The sequence below is a fragment of the Epinephelus lanceolatus genome, chromosome 17 (assembly GCF_041903045.1).
Source record: "Epinephelus lanceolatus isolate andai-2023 chromosome 17, ASM4190304v1, whole genome shotgun sequence".
Taxonomy (NCBI): domain Eukaryota; kingdom Metazoa; phylum Chordata; class Actinopteri; order Perciformes; family Serranidae; genus Epinephelus; species Epinephelus lanceolatus.
The window spans coordinates 29399151-29414562 of record NC_135750.1 but is presented as its reverse complement, the minus strand read 5'-3'; the positions used below and the strand labels follow the sequence as shown (position 1 = coordinate 29414562).

Sequence of the window (15412 nt, the reverse complement as noted above, 5' to 3'; positions counted from 1 at the left end):
GCATGTTGTTTTTATTTATTTTATTTTTATTTGTAATAAATCCGGCCACTTTAAGCGAAATATAGGGCGATCTATTCATCACGTGGACACCTTAACTTTACCCTAACAGCGGTGACACTCTAAGCAACTATAACCTTAGCTCTGTGTTGGAAAATCACTGCAATATTAGAGAAATAGCTCACATCTGTGCACATTACAGGATGTTGGAGCATGATCAATTGATTTTACAGCTCACCGGATCTTTTCCATATTACCTAACATATATTGCTTGATTATCGGAATGCAATACTTGCTTTTATATTTAAAGTGGGCTCATTGATTGTTGTTTCCAAGCTGAACATATTGATCCCTCATTGACTGTATTGGCTGCTGTCGTCATTTGTATGCATTGATTGTTGTCAGTAACTATGAGCCGATGCCTTGTGTGCCTGCGTCCCCTGGTGGCTTAAAGCAGCAGCGTTTGGCGAGGGAAGTGCCACCGTGTCCAAAGTGAGCATACGTTACTTGAGTCTGTAGACGTCTTGTTTACAGTGTCTGTGCCAGGCCTGTGAAGACCCGTGGCCAGCAACGTGTTACAGTTTTATTGCTTACCTTTATTCTTTCGTTACAAGGGTCATTGTATGAAACCTCCAATCTGGATCGAGGCGGTAGCAACAGGAAGAAGAAGATAGAGGAATTCTCTAGGTCTTCTCGAGAGAAACTGGTCCAGTCGAAGAACAAAATGTTCTCCAAATTTACGTCCATTCTTCAGCACGCTGTGGAAGCGGTGAGTCTTTTACCCAGAGCATATATTTACCCACTAGCTTGCCTTTTGTGTCGTATGTTTTGGTTGAAAGGGGCCTCTGGTCGCCCAGACATCACATATCATAACGTCAGCATTAGGGGTACGTTGCTAACTAGCGAGCTAACTAATTAGCCTAAGCTAATGTTAGCGTTTTGTGTTTGTCCTGTCAATTTGTTTGTTCGTGTTATTGATAATATGTCTGTCGGTGCCTTTATTTGTCTGTTCGTTAATATTACGAACACATTTCCCTACTGCCATTTCCCTCGTTGCAGCAAGTCATTTGTGTTTAAGGTAGTTTGGTCGGCTGAGCTAGTTAGCCGCTAATGCTAGCCCAAATAAGCTAAAGTAACGCCGTAGCTAACGTTAGTTTCAGACAGCGGGATCTTATCATGAGGAGTGGTGTCGAAACAACTGGGCAGCCTTGTTTGATGTTGCGCAAACGTTTTAACATTTATTAAAGGGGAAGTCCGTGGGTTTACTCGTACATTTATTTTTGAAAGCCTAATCTGATAGGTTAGCAAGCCAGTTAGCTAGCGCTAACTAGCTAGAAACCAGTAATAACCTGCCTGTAAACTGCTCTCAAGCTGCCTCACGTTAAGGGATTGAGACAATAGGCGTTTGGCAGGTGGCCCAAAATAAACACTTTTGACTTTAAGCGTTATATTTGTTTGCTAAGTCATCATTCTACTATGTATCTTGAAGAGGATAGGACACATTACCAGTGTAAACATTCCTGTCAATCAGAAGTGAAAGCTAAACCCTTTGATTATTAGCCTTTTGAAAACTTAAGGGCTGTGTCTTTGATCACAACACATTGATCAAAGTCATCTTATAGTGGCACATTAGACCCATTAAAATGATCTTATTTAAAGCTCAAAGACTGTGCTAGAAGACAAACGTTTCTTAGAGCAAAGGAGCCTTCTCAGTTTCTGTTTGAACTCCATTTGACAGTGAGTGAAGCATGTAAACATGTTGCTATGATGATTAGTGGTGAATCTAGTGGCCACCAGTGTAAACATACATTATGCATAATGTTTGCAATTTTTCCTTTCCAGCTTGCCCCGTCGCTGCCCTTGCAGGAGGACTTTGTCTATCACTGGAAGGCCATTACACATTATTACATTGAGACTTCTGGTAAGAAAAGTCTGAACAAATATGGTAACCGTTGTTATGGTCATGACATCCCCAGAGGCTGATTATTGTGCAGGCTGCCATTAAAGTTATGTGTTTGTATCAATGGCACCGGTGTAAAGTTGAGTACAATGACAGGAAACTAGGCTAGTTCATGAGCTGTTCATACAGTATGTGAGTGTAGTACAGTTACAGATATCAATGTATTCACTGTTGATTAGTCCACTTGTTACTGTCAGTATTCAGTATTTTAAAAGATGATCAGTGTACATTACTACTTACCAGATCCAAAAACATTGCCTCAAATTTGTTTCATTTAAAAGCAAGCAAGTGCCAGCATTGTCAATCCTTGTCCAACAATCACATCACATTTTTTTCTCAATTACAACATTGAATTCCTACTCAAATTTCCTGTTGATCTACTAATTACTCATCTGCTCATTTAGCTCCACTTTATAGAAAAATGAACACTGCCAAGGGAATGGTAATATGTTGAAAAATCCAAGTTAAATGGCATGCCCAATTGTATTGTATGCTGGAAATGCCATGGTGATTGTTTTGGCAATAGCCTTTAACAACTGTCTGGACAAAAGCTGCTTCAGACTGAGTGCTTCCTTAATGTGTGCCTTATTTGCCTGTGGGATCTGTGCAAGTAAAACCATACGCTCTGCATCTGTATCAGGTTGCATTTAAGATGTACTCAGTGGTTAAACCCAGTCATGTAAAGGCAACTTCCACTTGAATTACTTGCCGTCTAGTCTGTGTATATTTTGGGGCAGGAAAGTCTCCTTGTTTTATTCCTCACTGCAAAGTACGACAGCTTCTTTTCAGTAGTTTTCCCAGTTCGGCCAGTTTTACTACATTTACTCTGAGCAGCTGATGGGGGATTATCTGTACTTTGAGTATTATTTAGCTGAGCATTTTTTTCGGGGCCATTTAATCACAGATTTTGCAGACTTGGGACTTAAGTGAACTTGATCTATTATTCTGAGGCCAGTCTTAACCAGCCTGACCTTCACCAGTTCACATGATTACTAATTTAAGAAGTTATTTGATCATTTTGATAAAAGCTGTTGATGTGATATATCTTTGTTACTGACCATATTTTTTGGCATTGTGTGCTTTGTTACATTCATAACAACGTACATGTCCTATCTTGTTATTGAATTCACCAACCCACGCCTGTTAACTTCTGCATAATTGTTGGCAAACAAAGATGGCAAATGAAGATAGCATACTCAGCCCACTGTTAACACTAACTGACCTAGGCCTCCTTGACCTGAATAATCATTTGACTAAAAATGTAAAAGCTTTTTGAAATTTAAAATATTTTAATTAGGTGTCAATGCAACATTCATTGACTTGATGTGGCCCCCCTCATGCACAGCATTATATATTATTTATCACTATTTGCCAGCAGTCATTCTGTCACATGCAGCCTTGTGGGAATATCTCATTCTTTTCTGTCATGCTCCCTTCACTTACTGGGTTTTGCTAATGTGTAAACACATTGTTGTCAGTAACTCACCACTTTATGCATGTGCTTCACAATAAATATACGTACATGTAAAACCAGTGATAGGATTTTACTGTGAAGCCACCCTAGGAAAGTCCACACAAAGCCAGCACTATCAAAATTTAGCAGTTTTTTAAAAGGCTTAGTTGATCAGAAAATAAAATGGACTGGGTTACATCATAACTATTTACTTTTTGCATCTGGATTAAAGACAGCACCACACAAGCGCTATATAGGTTTAATAGTTATGTTTCTGTTTGTGGGCAGAAAATGAAAAGAATGTAGGAGATGAAAAACCTGCAGAGACGAAGTAGTTAAATTATGGCTGCAGAAGCTTTTTACACTTCAGGCAAACCTCAAACGTCCAACATGCTGTCAAAATAAGCATGGTCTTTTTCCGTATGTTCATATCTTTAGGACAAACATAGGTTCTCACATGTGTCTGTGTTTTCCCATTTTAGATGACAAAGCTCCAGTCACAGACACCAACATCCCATCCCACCTGGAACAGATGCTGGACATCCTGACCCAGGAGGAGGGCGAAAGGGAGTCTGGAGAGACAGGACCCTGCATGGAGTATCTCCTACATCATAAGATCCTGGAGACTCTCTACACTTTGGGCAAGGCAGATGTAAGGCAGTCATGCTTTGGTAACTACATGAATTATACCTCCAGGAAAACATACACCATATGGCGCCCATATGTATATGTGATATTGGATGAAATCTAGTGGAAATCAAGGTTGAGAATTAAATGTGGGAACTGAGCCCATGAAGGTTGGGGGGCTGGACGCAATATTGAGTGTGCAGTCAGTTTCCGCACTGTGAGGTGCGTCTCCACGCAGGGTGGGGACACATCTAAACTGGTATTAAATAATTCTTATACATTCCATTTGTATGATTTCCCACCAGTGTCCTCCAGGGATGAAGCAGCAGGTGCTCACCTTCTACACAAAGCTGCTCGCACACATTCGTCAACCTCTCCTGCCACACATCAATGTCCACAGACCTGTACAGGTGAGAAGTGACACAGCCTGGATTTCAGTGTATTTTTGAAAGTCCTTCTCCTCAAAATAACTGACAGGTTATGTAACTTATGCAAAACTTTTTTTCCCTCCTGTGGCTGTGACATTCCTCTGTCAGAAACTAATCCGTCTGTGTGGGGAGGTGCTAGCTGCTCCTACAGAAAACGAAGAGATTCAGTTCCTTTGTATAGTGTGTGCCAAACTGAAGCAGGACCCATACCTTGTTAACTTCTTTCTAGAGGTGAGTAACTATGACACCAGGGAAGGAAAAAGTTGAGCAGCACATTCATAAATATTTATCTGTATATATTACTAGCAAAAGTAAGAGCCTTGCAGGATTTTAAGCACACAACTAAAAGTATATCATTATATATTTGTGATGTTATTTTTAGAACAAGTCAAAGAGACCTGAGACAAAGAGTTCTGGAGAGACAGAGGCGGTGAAGGAGAATGTGTCGGCCCCAGACACTGGTCAGTCTCCGGCAGAGGAACAGGCCGACCACCCAGAGGAGCCTCAGGCTGCAGCTGCTGCTTCCACCTCTAGTCCAACCAGTAACAACAACAACAGCAACAATTACAATCTTGTCACCTCGCTGCTCAACCTCACAAAGAGCCCTGTAAGTCATTTCCATGCAAGGCATTTTGCTTGATTTACTGCAAGTTATTTATGTCTCTATGAGCCAAATGTTTATATTCATGAGTTGTATCCTTTTCCCCTGCTCAGGATGGCAGGATAGTAGTAAAGGCATGTGAGGGCCTGATGCTGCTGGTCAGTTTACCAGAGCCTGCAGCTGCCAAGTGTTTGACTGAAAACACTGAGCTCTGTGAGCTCCTGACTGACAGGCTGGTGTCCTTCTATAAAGCCCTGCCACAGTCCATGGACCCCTTGGACATTGAGACAGTGGAGTCGGTCAACTGGGGGTAAATATCTTTCTAGTGTTTACTTTCTATTGCCACATATTTAATGACTTGTTAACACCATCATCTGAAGTTTTTGATTTAATTTGACATCGTAGGCAGCCCTTAAATAGTGTGAGATGCTATTTTCAGTAGATAAGTTTGCAGAGTTTCATCAAACCTTTAATATTTCTATCTTTTTTCGTCTCCTTCTCTTTCAGTCTGGACGTTTATAACCTGAAAGAGGATGCTGCTGTGTTCACAGGGAAGAGGGCTCTCATCTCTTTCCTGTCCTGGCTAGATTACTGTGACCAGCTCATCAAGGAGGCTCAGAAGGTCCTTAACCAGTTCTGACTCACAGTGATTTGATGTGTCATATTGTAGTCAGAATTGACAGAATAAAAGAGCTTGAAGTTGTTTTTGTATCTGAAAGCCACAGAAGGCTGAAGTACAGTTTTGTTTTTCTTCGCTGTCTTCCAGTCAGCAGCTGCAGTGATGGCAAAAGCAGTGAGAGAAAGATTCTTCGTGTCTGTCATGGAGCCACAGCTTATGCAGACGTAAGTCTCGCTTTGAATCATCAATCAATCATCCTTTATTGATATTCCTCGTCTTGTCAGTGTGTTATGTGTCGTGACTGCTCATTTATACATTGTGTGTGTGTGTGGGTGCACACAGGTCGGAGGTAGGCATCCTGACCTCCACAGCCCTGCTGAACAGGATCATCCGGCAGGTGACATCAGAGGCTCTGCTGCAGGAGATGATTTACTTCCTGCTGGGAGAGGAGAGAGAGCCCGAGACTCCAGCCACTATGGCTCAGAATCCACTCAGACACAGACTCATCGAGCACTGTGACCATCTGTCAGACGAGGTTCTTATCACATAATTATTCAGGACGTACCCTAATGAATGTACCTTTATCATCATTTGTGTCTGGCTGATCAGGTTCATTCAGGCCTCCTTTTTTCACCAATTCTATTATTATTTCACCATTAATGTGCCTTCAGAATGAAAATCACGAATCTGTAATTTCTTTTACTTATTTGATATTCAAAAGTACAAATGGCCATCTGCCCTTCAAGGATTCCGAGTTAGTGAATCATACGATTAACCAAAAGCACATGAATTTTAATTAGTGTCTGAGCTGTTGCACACATTTTCATCACACAAAAGAGAGATGAATCATCTCTTTGATGTTTGTAACAGCGACTGCCTACTTTTCTTTTCTTTTTTTTGTTGTTGTTGTCAGCGAGCAAATGCTTTGCATGTTACTCTGGGTTTTTAGTCAGAGCTAAGCCTCACTCCTCCTCCTGTGTCTCCAGATTAGCATCATGACACTGCGGCTATTTGAGCAGCTGATCCAGAAGCCCAACCAGCACATCCTGCACAGCTTGGTGCTGCGAAGCCTGGAGGAGAGGAACTACCTGGAGAACAAACCACAGGAGGAGCGGGAGCCCCTGGAGAACGGGCAGCCCCATGATGCCGTGTAAGGACCTGCCTCAGACCTTAGACCTCCCTGAGCTGACATTAAAAAATCCTGGAAGATCATCGGCACAAACACACAGCAGTGGAAATAAAGTGAATGCATCAACTAGCTGTGTTTTTCAGATGTGCCAACAATTCAACTAAACTGTTCCTTATTGCGTGTGTCAATCTGTTTTACCCACTGTCACTGTCAGTGCAGAATGCATGTCAGCCATAAACGATCAGATCTTGGAGATACATAGATGTTATTGCTCTATACAGATGCTGCTTTATATGGCTTTTTAGTTTTCTTGCAAAGGAATTACATCACCAAATGCAGCACTGTAATACAAGGTTTACATGTAGAGTGTGAGATAAGTTCATAAAAGAGCTGAAGAATGTCAGTGACTTTAATACACCTGCAGACATATTGCAAACATACTGCCAGAAAAAGTAAACGCAATAAATTTCTATGCAGACATGCATTCACTTCCCTCATTATGTGACAGATTTTGAATGTGCCAGGCAAGCTCACAGAGCACTAATGTGCTATCACCACCTTGAAAAACCATATATTTCCCCGTGTAACTACACACGAGTACTGACAACATGGACTTCTCATTTTTATACCAGAATGGAGATGAGAAATTAAAATAGCTGACATGATTTATGCATCATGTTGAGAGATGCAGAAAAACAAAATGAAAAATGAACATCTTCTGTTACTTGTTCAGTAGCGCTTGTCAGAATCAGATGATGTTGTCATTCATATCAACGTGTTCTTTCTACAGAGACCTCGAGGAGGACCCACTGTTTGGCGATGACCTTTCTCCAGACAGCAGGCTGTCTGGTTCTGATTGGCTCAGCTCCTCTCCACCACAGAGTCCCGACCACTCAAAGTCTGACGGAAAGACAGAGGTCCACAAGATTGTCAACAGGTACACCGTCTGCTCCTGATACGACAAACACTGAGTGGAGTCTGGTTCAGTTTTGTTAAGTTTAACTTAAATTCTGTTGCCCGCAGTTTCCTGTGTTTGGTGCCCGATGAGGCGAAGTCGTCGTATCATGTCGAAGGCACAGGCTATGACACCTACCTCAGAGATGCACACAGACAGGTAAGGCTCATTCAAGGTGACATTCTGGTTTAGGGTTTCTTTATGTCATCAGCCATTAAACTAATTGCTGAGGCAAGTCCATGGATACTGTTGCTTATGAGTTCTCTATGTGTTGCTAGTAGTAGTAGTGCTAAGTGAAGATGAATTGTTCTCCTCAGTTCAGGGACTATTGTGGGGTCTGCCAGCGGTGGGACTGGAGGGGAAATCCAAAGCCTTTTGAGAAGTGCAACTTGGAGAGTCCATTTTTCGAGGGCCACTTCCTGAAGGTTCTCTTCGACAGGATGGGTCGCATCCTGGATCAGGTCAGTTTGATCCACCAGAACAACCACATGCTGTAGTGTTGTATGTCATGTATATTTCATTTTTATAAATACCTGTTGCATTGTTTAAGCTTCACTCATCCACATAGCAACACCCACAGTAAAAGTGGCCTTTGGAAATCACAAATGCAGCCTCGGTTGTAATCAAATCTATGTCGCAAATAGAGCAGATAGCCTGCTGTTTATGGAGCACCACTTGAATCAAAATTCAGATGCCTTTTAGTTGATGGAAATAAGTAGACATAATAAACTCCAAAATAATCTTAATTGACAAGTTTCTGAGGCAACTTTTCGTGAGATGAGTCCTAAACTGTTTAATCTAGCCAGACACGAACAGCCAGACTCCAGTGAATAAATTAAGCTCTCTGCATCTAAATCAGCACAAAATGTTATTTAAGGTCAAACCAAGTAAGAGCAGTCGTTTCTGTTTATTGATTCTCACCAAAAACTCTTGTTTGTTTTTTAAGGAGCTGATCAGTTTCAACAGATTTTCACTCAGATCTAATCTTCCCACGCACCCAGAAGTTGTTATTCCTTCCTGCAGGAAAACACTGTTCACTGCAATTTAGCGTAAATGAGGCCCACTAATGGAGAGAGGAGAGAAAAATGGGGAGATGATGCAAATGAGCTGCTGATTATGCAGACGGCTTTTATTTTTTGAAACATAAAAAACAAAAATAATGAGCTTTTGCCATAAACTCATTTGACAAATGATGTTAGATGGGAATTATGAAGATGACTAATAGCGATTCAGAAGCGAAATGCACTTCTTGGCAGCTCAAGGGTTTCTTGTAGCATTTAGGAAATCAAATCTAAAAGGGAGCACTGTATTAATGGATGAGCCCATTAATAAAAGCTTCTGACTATTGTGGCAGTTATTTATTCATACAGTAGCACTTCTTCTACACTCAGGATATCTTCAGTTCACTCTAATAGTCAGTTTATTTCCTGTGTAGTTTTAAATCTGATGTCCTCTCTGTCCTCCAGCCGTATGATGTCAACCTGCAGGTGACCGCTGTGCTGTCCAAGCTGTCTTTGTTTCCACATCCTCACTTGCACGAGTACCTGCTGGACCCTTATATCAACCTGGCCCCTGGCTGCAGGTCCCTGTTCTCTGTCATCGTCAGGGTAAGATTACCGTCTAGATTACAGTCATCGTCTTATCCATCATTGATAGCACACACTGCTGTGCCCAGAGCTTACAATCACTGTTATCTGCTTTGAGATTTCTTGCTTGTCTTGACTGTTTGATGTTGTATTTCAAACTGTGTGATGCAACAAATGATCATGTTGTAGACAAATGTTGGTCTTTATCTCATGCCAGCGGTTTGGATAGTGTAAGTGTTTCTGTGAGTCTCACTGCCAGTCATCTTGAGAGCTTGCTGCTACTTGACCTGCTTCTTACTGGAAGAACTACACCTCTGTATCTGTATCTGTTTTGCTCTGTGAGTCAGTCCATCTACGTTCCTTTGAAATCAATCCCATCAGCTCACAGTGTAAATACGGTGCAGAGGCTGGTTGAAGCTGCTAATTTCTTTGTGGATGGTCTTGTTTATTTATGGTAATTACAGTAATGTCTCCAATGATACCCTTTTTCACCAAAATTAGCACGTATATGCAGTTTTTTTAAGTATGTGAAAACCAACTAAAAATAGGCAATAGACTGCTTTCCCATTGCAAGTGTGTCTTTTGTGTTTCTTTTTTTCACTGGTGTGTCACTGTCAAACAGGGTTAGTAAAGAGTAGAAAGCAGCATGGAGTTGAGGGAAAATGTTACAGTGGTTACATAGTTTTTGTATCTGTTACTTGTTCAGTCTCTGTTGCGAACTCAATGCCAACCTATTTGAAACGATGTTTGAGTGCTTCTCCGATGGAATTTGTGGCTGAGATGACAAAGTTGCAGAAGTAAGAAGAAAAGTAGTGTGTCATGTTTCCATCACTGCCGATGGGAGCTGAAGCAGATAAATAATCTAAAAATAAATACGACTTCACTTTGTGTCAATCACATTAGCACACTGAGTCCGAAACTTTCATCAGTCATTAAAATTGTCGGAACAGGTTCAATTTTCTGCGTTTTTTGCATCCGTGAGAAGCCTTTGAGTTGTTTGACCAAGAGTCAGTGAAGAAAATGTGGCGGCGGGACACAGTTGTGACAAGACAGATGAACAAAGCACACAGAATCATTTAATTACTCAGATACTTTCAACAGGTCAGATAGTAATATTCAAGTGGATGATGATGACGAGGAGGAGGATATGGACCACACAGAATGCAGAGGGCAGAGTGGGAGGGCAGCTCTGCTCCTTCAGGCAGCTGTGGTGCTAAATGAACGACAGGGAGGGAGTGATGCCAGCCAGATAAGTGACTCTAGCGGAGAGAGGCAAAAGAGGAAATGTGTCTTTAAATTTTTATTGTGAATTTTCGCAATGAACAGAACAATAATACGCATCGCAATTAGTGTGCAAGGTCTGTGCGTAACGTTTTGGTTTTTTTTGTTGATGAGGGATTAAAATATGCATCAGAAAAAAATGGACTCAGTGTGCAAAGGCCATGATGATTTACAAATGTTGCACCTTTACCCAAGGTTGGAAGCAGTACTGTTGTGTTTTGCTTATTGCTTTGTGTTCTTGTATGTTTTAGGTGGTGGGAGATCTCATGTTAAGGATTCAGCGCATCCCAGACTTCACACCCAAACTGCTGCTTGTGAGAAAGAGATTATTAGGTCTGGAGCCAGAGGGTATCAAGTATGTACTTCCACTCAGTTCTGTGCTCTTATCCTCTGAGCTGACTTTTCGTATGGCATTTCTCACCTTCCTTCTATTCTTCCAGCATCGACCACATGACTCTGCTGGAGGGGGTGATTGTGCTGGAGGAATTCTGCAAAGAGCTGGCGGCCATCGCCTTCGTCAAATACCACGCAGCTGCTTCCTCCTCACCGTAATCATCTCGCTGTTGATCCATCTGCCTCGGCCAGGCAGACAGGTCAAGATTAAACTGGGCCTTTGGGGGTGTGGTGGTACCGGTGTCACAGGGTTGGCAACACATTACCACTAACTGCTCATCCCTGCAAGACTGTTAATGCCCACACGGACGGGTTCATCACTCCCCCTCTTCTGGCCTCTCGGGCTCCACTATCAAAAACTCTTTGGTCTTGTTTTTTGAGAAGGTCAGAGCACAGACACTGCCCAGCCAGCAGAGGAACAAGAGGAGGAGGATGGAGGTGCAGAGAGATGGTCACTGGACGTTTTTCAGCCTCTGCATTTTCTCTGACTGCCCCCTTCCCCTTCCCATCTTTCTTCCTCACCAGCCAAAAGATGATAACCCTGTAATTAGTATGTCATGGAGAAACGATGTTTGTGTATTTATTTTCGGTCCCATCATCACCCATTTGTAAAGTCATTGCCTTAGTGTGGAATCGCACCTTTCAGTTACAGGAGATTGTTTCCTTTTGAAACATTTTTATCTGAACTCCTCATGTGTTGTCTGTTTGAAGACAACAGGACAAGAGGCTGTAGAGAAAAAAGCCCACTACCTTCAACCCCTATATGTCCCTGTAGTTACATTCATACTGAACTGTAGTATTTACGATACTGCACTCGTGTTTTAAATGCCAAGTCCTATTATTTATTTGTTTGCTTTCAGGTTGCCTTTTAAACTAATGTCATAATAAGATCTAATCAATATAAAACAGTCATATTGAGGACTGAATATCCACATGCTATTTACTTTTTGTTTTCCTCGTTTGTCTTTAAGTGCTTGTGCTCTCAAAACTCATCTGTAATCACCATCACCCAAAGATGTCACCATCCATCACATGTTGTCTGTGAAATGGTGAATTTTGCACACGGACCTCATTGCATTGCACTTGTTACATTTTTCAAGTTTATTCATGCTTTGTTTGGGCGGGAGTTTGCTTTTAGGAAGTATCAAATTGGCATTTGTGGTAAGAGATATGTTCTTGATTCCGCATTAGTTTGTGTTCTCCACACCCAGTGTTGCATCTCTCACACACCAGTGTTTATTTTATCCAAGGGATACTGTGTTATTGTTTTTTACACCATTTAAAATTCCAGTAATTAGTTCATTGTAAGCAGAGGAGCATACCCTTTGATTTTATTGACCAGTGTCTTAAATGCATCATTGACTGAGGATATACAGTAGCTTTTCCAGTTGCTTTTGACCCCCAAAACAAAGCTATGACTACATGTCTGAAAGTTGTGAACAGTTCAGTTATTTGATTTCATCCAGTAATTAACCAACAAAGCAAATATCATAGGAAAGCCAAAAAAACTTTTTGTAGCAAAAATACATCATCCTTCAATTTTGTGTACTGTCTCGTGATCTCTTAATTTATCTGGAGACTTTGCAGGGGTTCAGAGCCCCAGTTTGGAAAGTGCTGGCTGACAGTATCCTCAGAGTTCTGAATTCCTCCATAGGTTATCACGACTTCCTATGAGGTGCTGCGTTTACTAGCAGTATTACCTTTTCGTGCTGATCTTTGATGAGGTGCTGTGTTTTGTTTGGTTGTATATTACCTGGATATTTCAGGGGGGTGTCTCTAACTTAAAAAATCACCTCGTACATCAGTGATTCATCACGTGAGATTTAAAAATAGTCTAAATCAAAATGCTACTTAATGTAACATTGGTTGTTGTGTTCCCAGTGTGAATGTTTCCATGATTGTTGAGCGCGCTTGGCAATGAGTTCGTTTGTATATACTGTAATGGTTTATAACTGCGGCGGAGAATGGGCGGAGTCATTCATTGAAGCCATGAGTCCCTGGTCTTGAGCCTTGTTTTATTTTATTTTTTTCCCCCCGTCTGTTTTCTGGTCCCACTCTGAACCCATCACTCGAGCACCTAAGCTACATTATGCAACCGCTTGCATGGAATCAGATTTGCACATTGTCTTTCTTCATCCTTGTTCATAATGTAAATATTACACCACAAAAAAAAAGCTTTTTCTTTTTCCAAATGTTTTCATAAACCAAAAAAGAAAAAAATCTAGGATGTACCAGGAGTAACATTTCTATTTTAATGGGAAACTTTTTTTAAATTGTCGAATCATGCACATTTTTTAATCAACTATCTTTCCAACTTGTTCTGTACATTTGTATATTGTATGTGTACAATAGCAATAGAGATATACTACCTGGTGTAAATGCATGCTTATAGATTATTTTTCATCATTGAACGGGAGAAAAAAAAAGGCAGTCCGGCCATCTGTGATGATTCCTAAGCTGTCAGCACTTTGTTGTTTGAAGACACTGACAGGGAGATATGATGCCTTACTTCACACTGTGTATCTCTGAGGACTTCTAGGATCGATGTGTATGGGGTTTCTGCTTCACTACTGTTTGTTGTGATCCTATTATGCCTATCTCTTGTGTTACATAGACTTTGTTTGGTTTGTGAACATGTACAGGACTCTGTGTAGTCAAAAAAATCTGATGCCAACTGATTGACGTCATCGTTTCAGCTTCGACCAATCACTGTATCATGTCGCATTTGTTTGTTAATCGCTGCTTTCCTCTGGTGTGAAATGGGACGAGTCTCATTATACTTCTTCTATCTCATGGCCAGTTTGATTTTGTGATTGTGCAATGCATAATTGAGACATTAAGGTAAGGTGCATGCTCACTCCTCCCGCCTCCCAATGCCTCGCAGAGTTAATTGTAAGTGAAGCAGTCTCTCGGAGGCATTGGCTCATTTATTCCTAATCCGCTGTCTTCATTACAACACTGCTGTTAAACAATGTGTTAGGTTTCATTCAGGACAAATCTGGTTTCTTTAACATCCTCCGTCCCAATTAAAAAAAGTTCTTCAGCAGGAGACGTGGTCGTTCTTTGAACAGCTCACTGTGTTTCATCTTGTTTTTATTACAAAATGTCTGTACAACAAAACAAAAATACACAAAATAACCATTTCTTTCAACGACAAGGTGAAAACCACAAATTCTGTTCAATAATCCCCTTTTTAAAATAATATTTTTGAAAAAAAAAAAAAAAAAAACACCAGATAATACAGGGGAATTGAATGTCTTTAACCTGTAAAGTTCCTATGCAAAACAACCCTGCAGGATGACATGACATCATGCACAGGAACAGACCAGAGAACACAGAGCGTGAAAATGACCTCTCATGCCAGTGAAAAACTGAACAGCATTCAGCCCGGGTACTTTATCCTCTGTCACATTCTCTTTGGCTTTAAGCCAGCGTGCTCAGTCATCCACCTAATTCTGCAGAAATGAGACAAAAATCTCGCTCTCTGGGCACGGCAGAGTATGAAAAGTCAGGTGAGGTGGTCTGGAAATAAGTCAATCCTACATTTGTCTAGCAGTGATTTAGAAATCAGCCATGGAAAAGAGGCACTATGGTGCAGAAAGAAGGCTCTCAGTCTAATAACTCTCATTCTCAATGATTGCTGAGGTACAAACTGAGGTTGCAGTCAGCTAGGGTCTTACAGTTGTAGATAAAGGAGTATATTAACATTTTAAAGCACCTGAAATTACTTTTCCTAAATAAGAGATCCTTGTCCGTACAAAAATATCCATACTGTTGTAATAGCACAGCAGTGAGACTGCACTGAATAACATCGAGGGCTTCCATACAAGGAAACAATAATGCTTTGATTCAGTATTCAAGTGGAGTTTAGAGTGGTGCAAGAGTGAGCCCCAAAACCCAAAAGTGAGTTAGCATTTTAGCCCTCCCAGTTCCCTCGTCTCAAAGTCAACAGGTTCTTTGAATGGGGTTTAGTTAGATGCCTGAAATAAGGTCTGTGCTTAACACAAGCCTAAGAGACTAACGTTTTGTTCTAAAGATGTAAAATACATCAATAAATACCCCATTTATGAATTTTGAAGCTTTTATGTGTCGTAAAAAAGATGGTTGCTAACAGGTGGCTAAATGAGACTACAGAACATCATCATATATAGCCTAATGCTAGCTTTTCAGTTCTGGTGATTGCATTTATGCTTCAAAAGTAATAAAAGTGGTGTTAATTTGTAAACATCAGCTTGCTGATCAAAGCCTGTAGGTATCATAATCCTGCAGTAATCCAAAATCCGATGAAAAAAATCCCACAGGCTCTGAAAGAAGGGGACCAGGGCGAAGCTAACTTCCACATTGGCCTAAAAAAATAACATCACCCCTGCAGCACTCTATTGA

The 15412-nt window shown here is 41.0% G+C and overlaps 2 protein-coding genes across 2 annotated transcripts in view; one reads left to right on the top strand and one right to left on the bottom strand.

Moving 5' to 3' along the window:
• ablim1a (actin binding LIM protein 1a) overlaps nt 1-730 on the bottom strand; it is a 51182-nt gene extending 50452 nt beyond the window's left edge. Inside the window, exon 1 of the mRNA XM_078160927.1 lies at nt 592-730. The gene's annotated coding sequence lies outside the window, so the exon portion shown is untranslated. The remainder of the gene's footprint in view (nt 1-591) is intronic.
• Nucleotides 632-14075, top strand: fhip2a (FHF complex subunit HOOK interacting protein 2). Its single transcript, XM_033613197.2, has 17 exons — nt 632-766; nt 1840-1918; nt 3893-4062; nt 4343-4447; nt 4574-4696; nt 4848-5072; nt 5180-5376; nt 5574-5688; nt 5833-5909; nt 6028-6220; nt 6672-6835; nt 7605-7751; nt 7838-7928; nt 8087-8230; nt 9236-9376; nt 10888-10991; nt 11077-14075. The coding sequence occupies exons 1-17, from the start codon at nt 722-724 to the stop codon at nt 11186-11188; spliced, it is 2232 nt and encodes a 743-aa protein (XP_033469088.1). The 5' UTR covers nt 632-721; the 3' UTR covers nt 11189-14075.
• The last annotated feature ends 1337 nt before the right edge of the window (nt 14076-15412 follow it).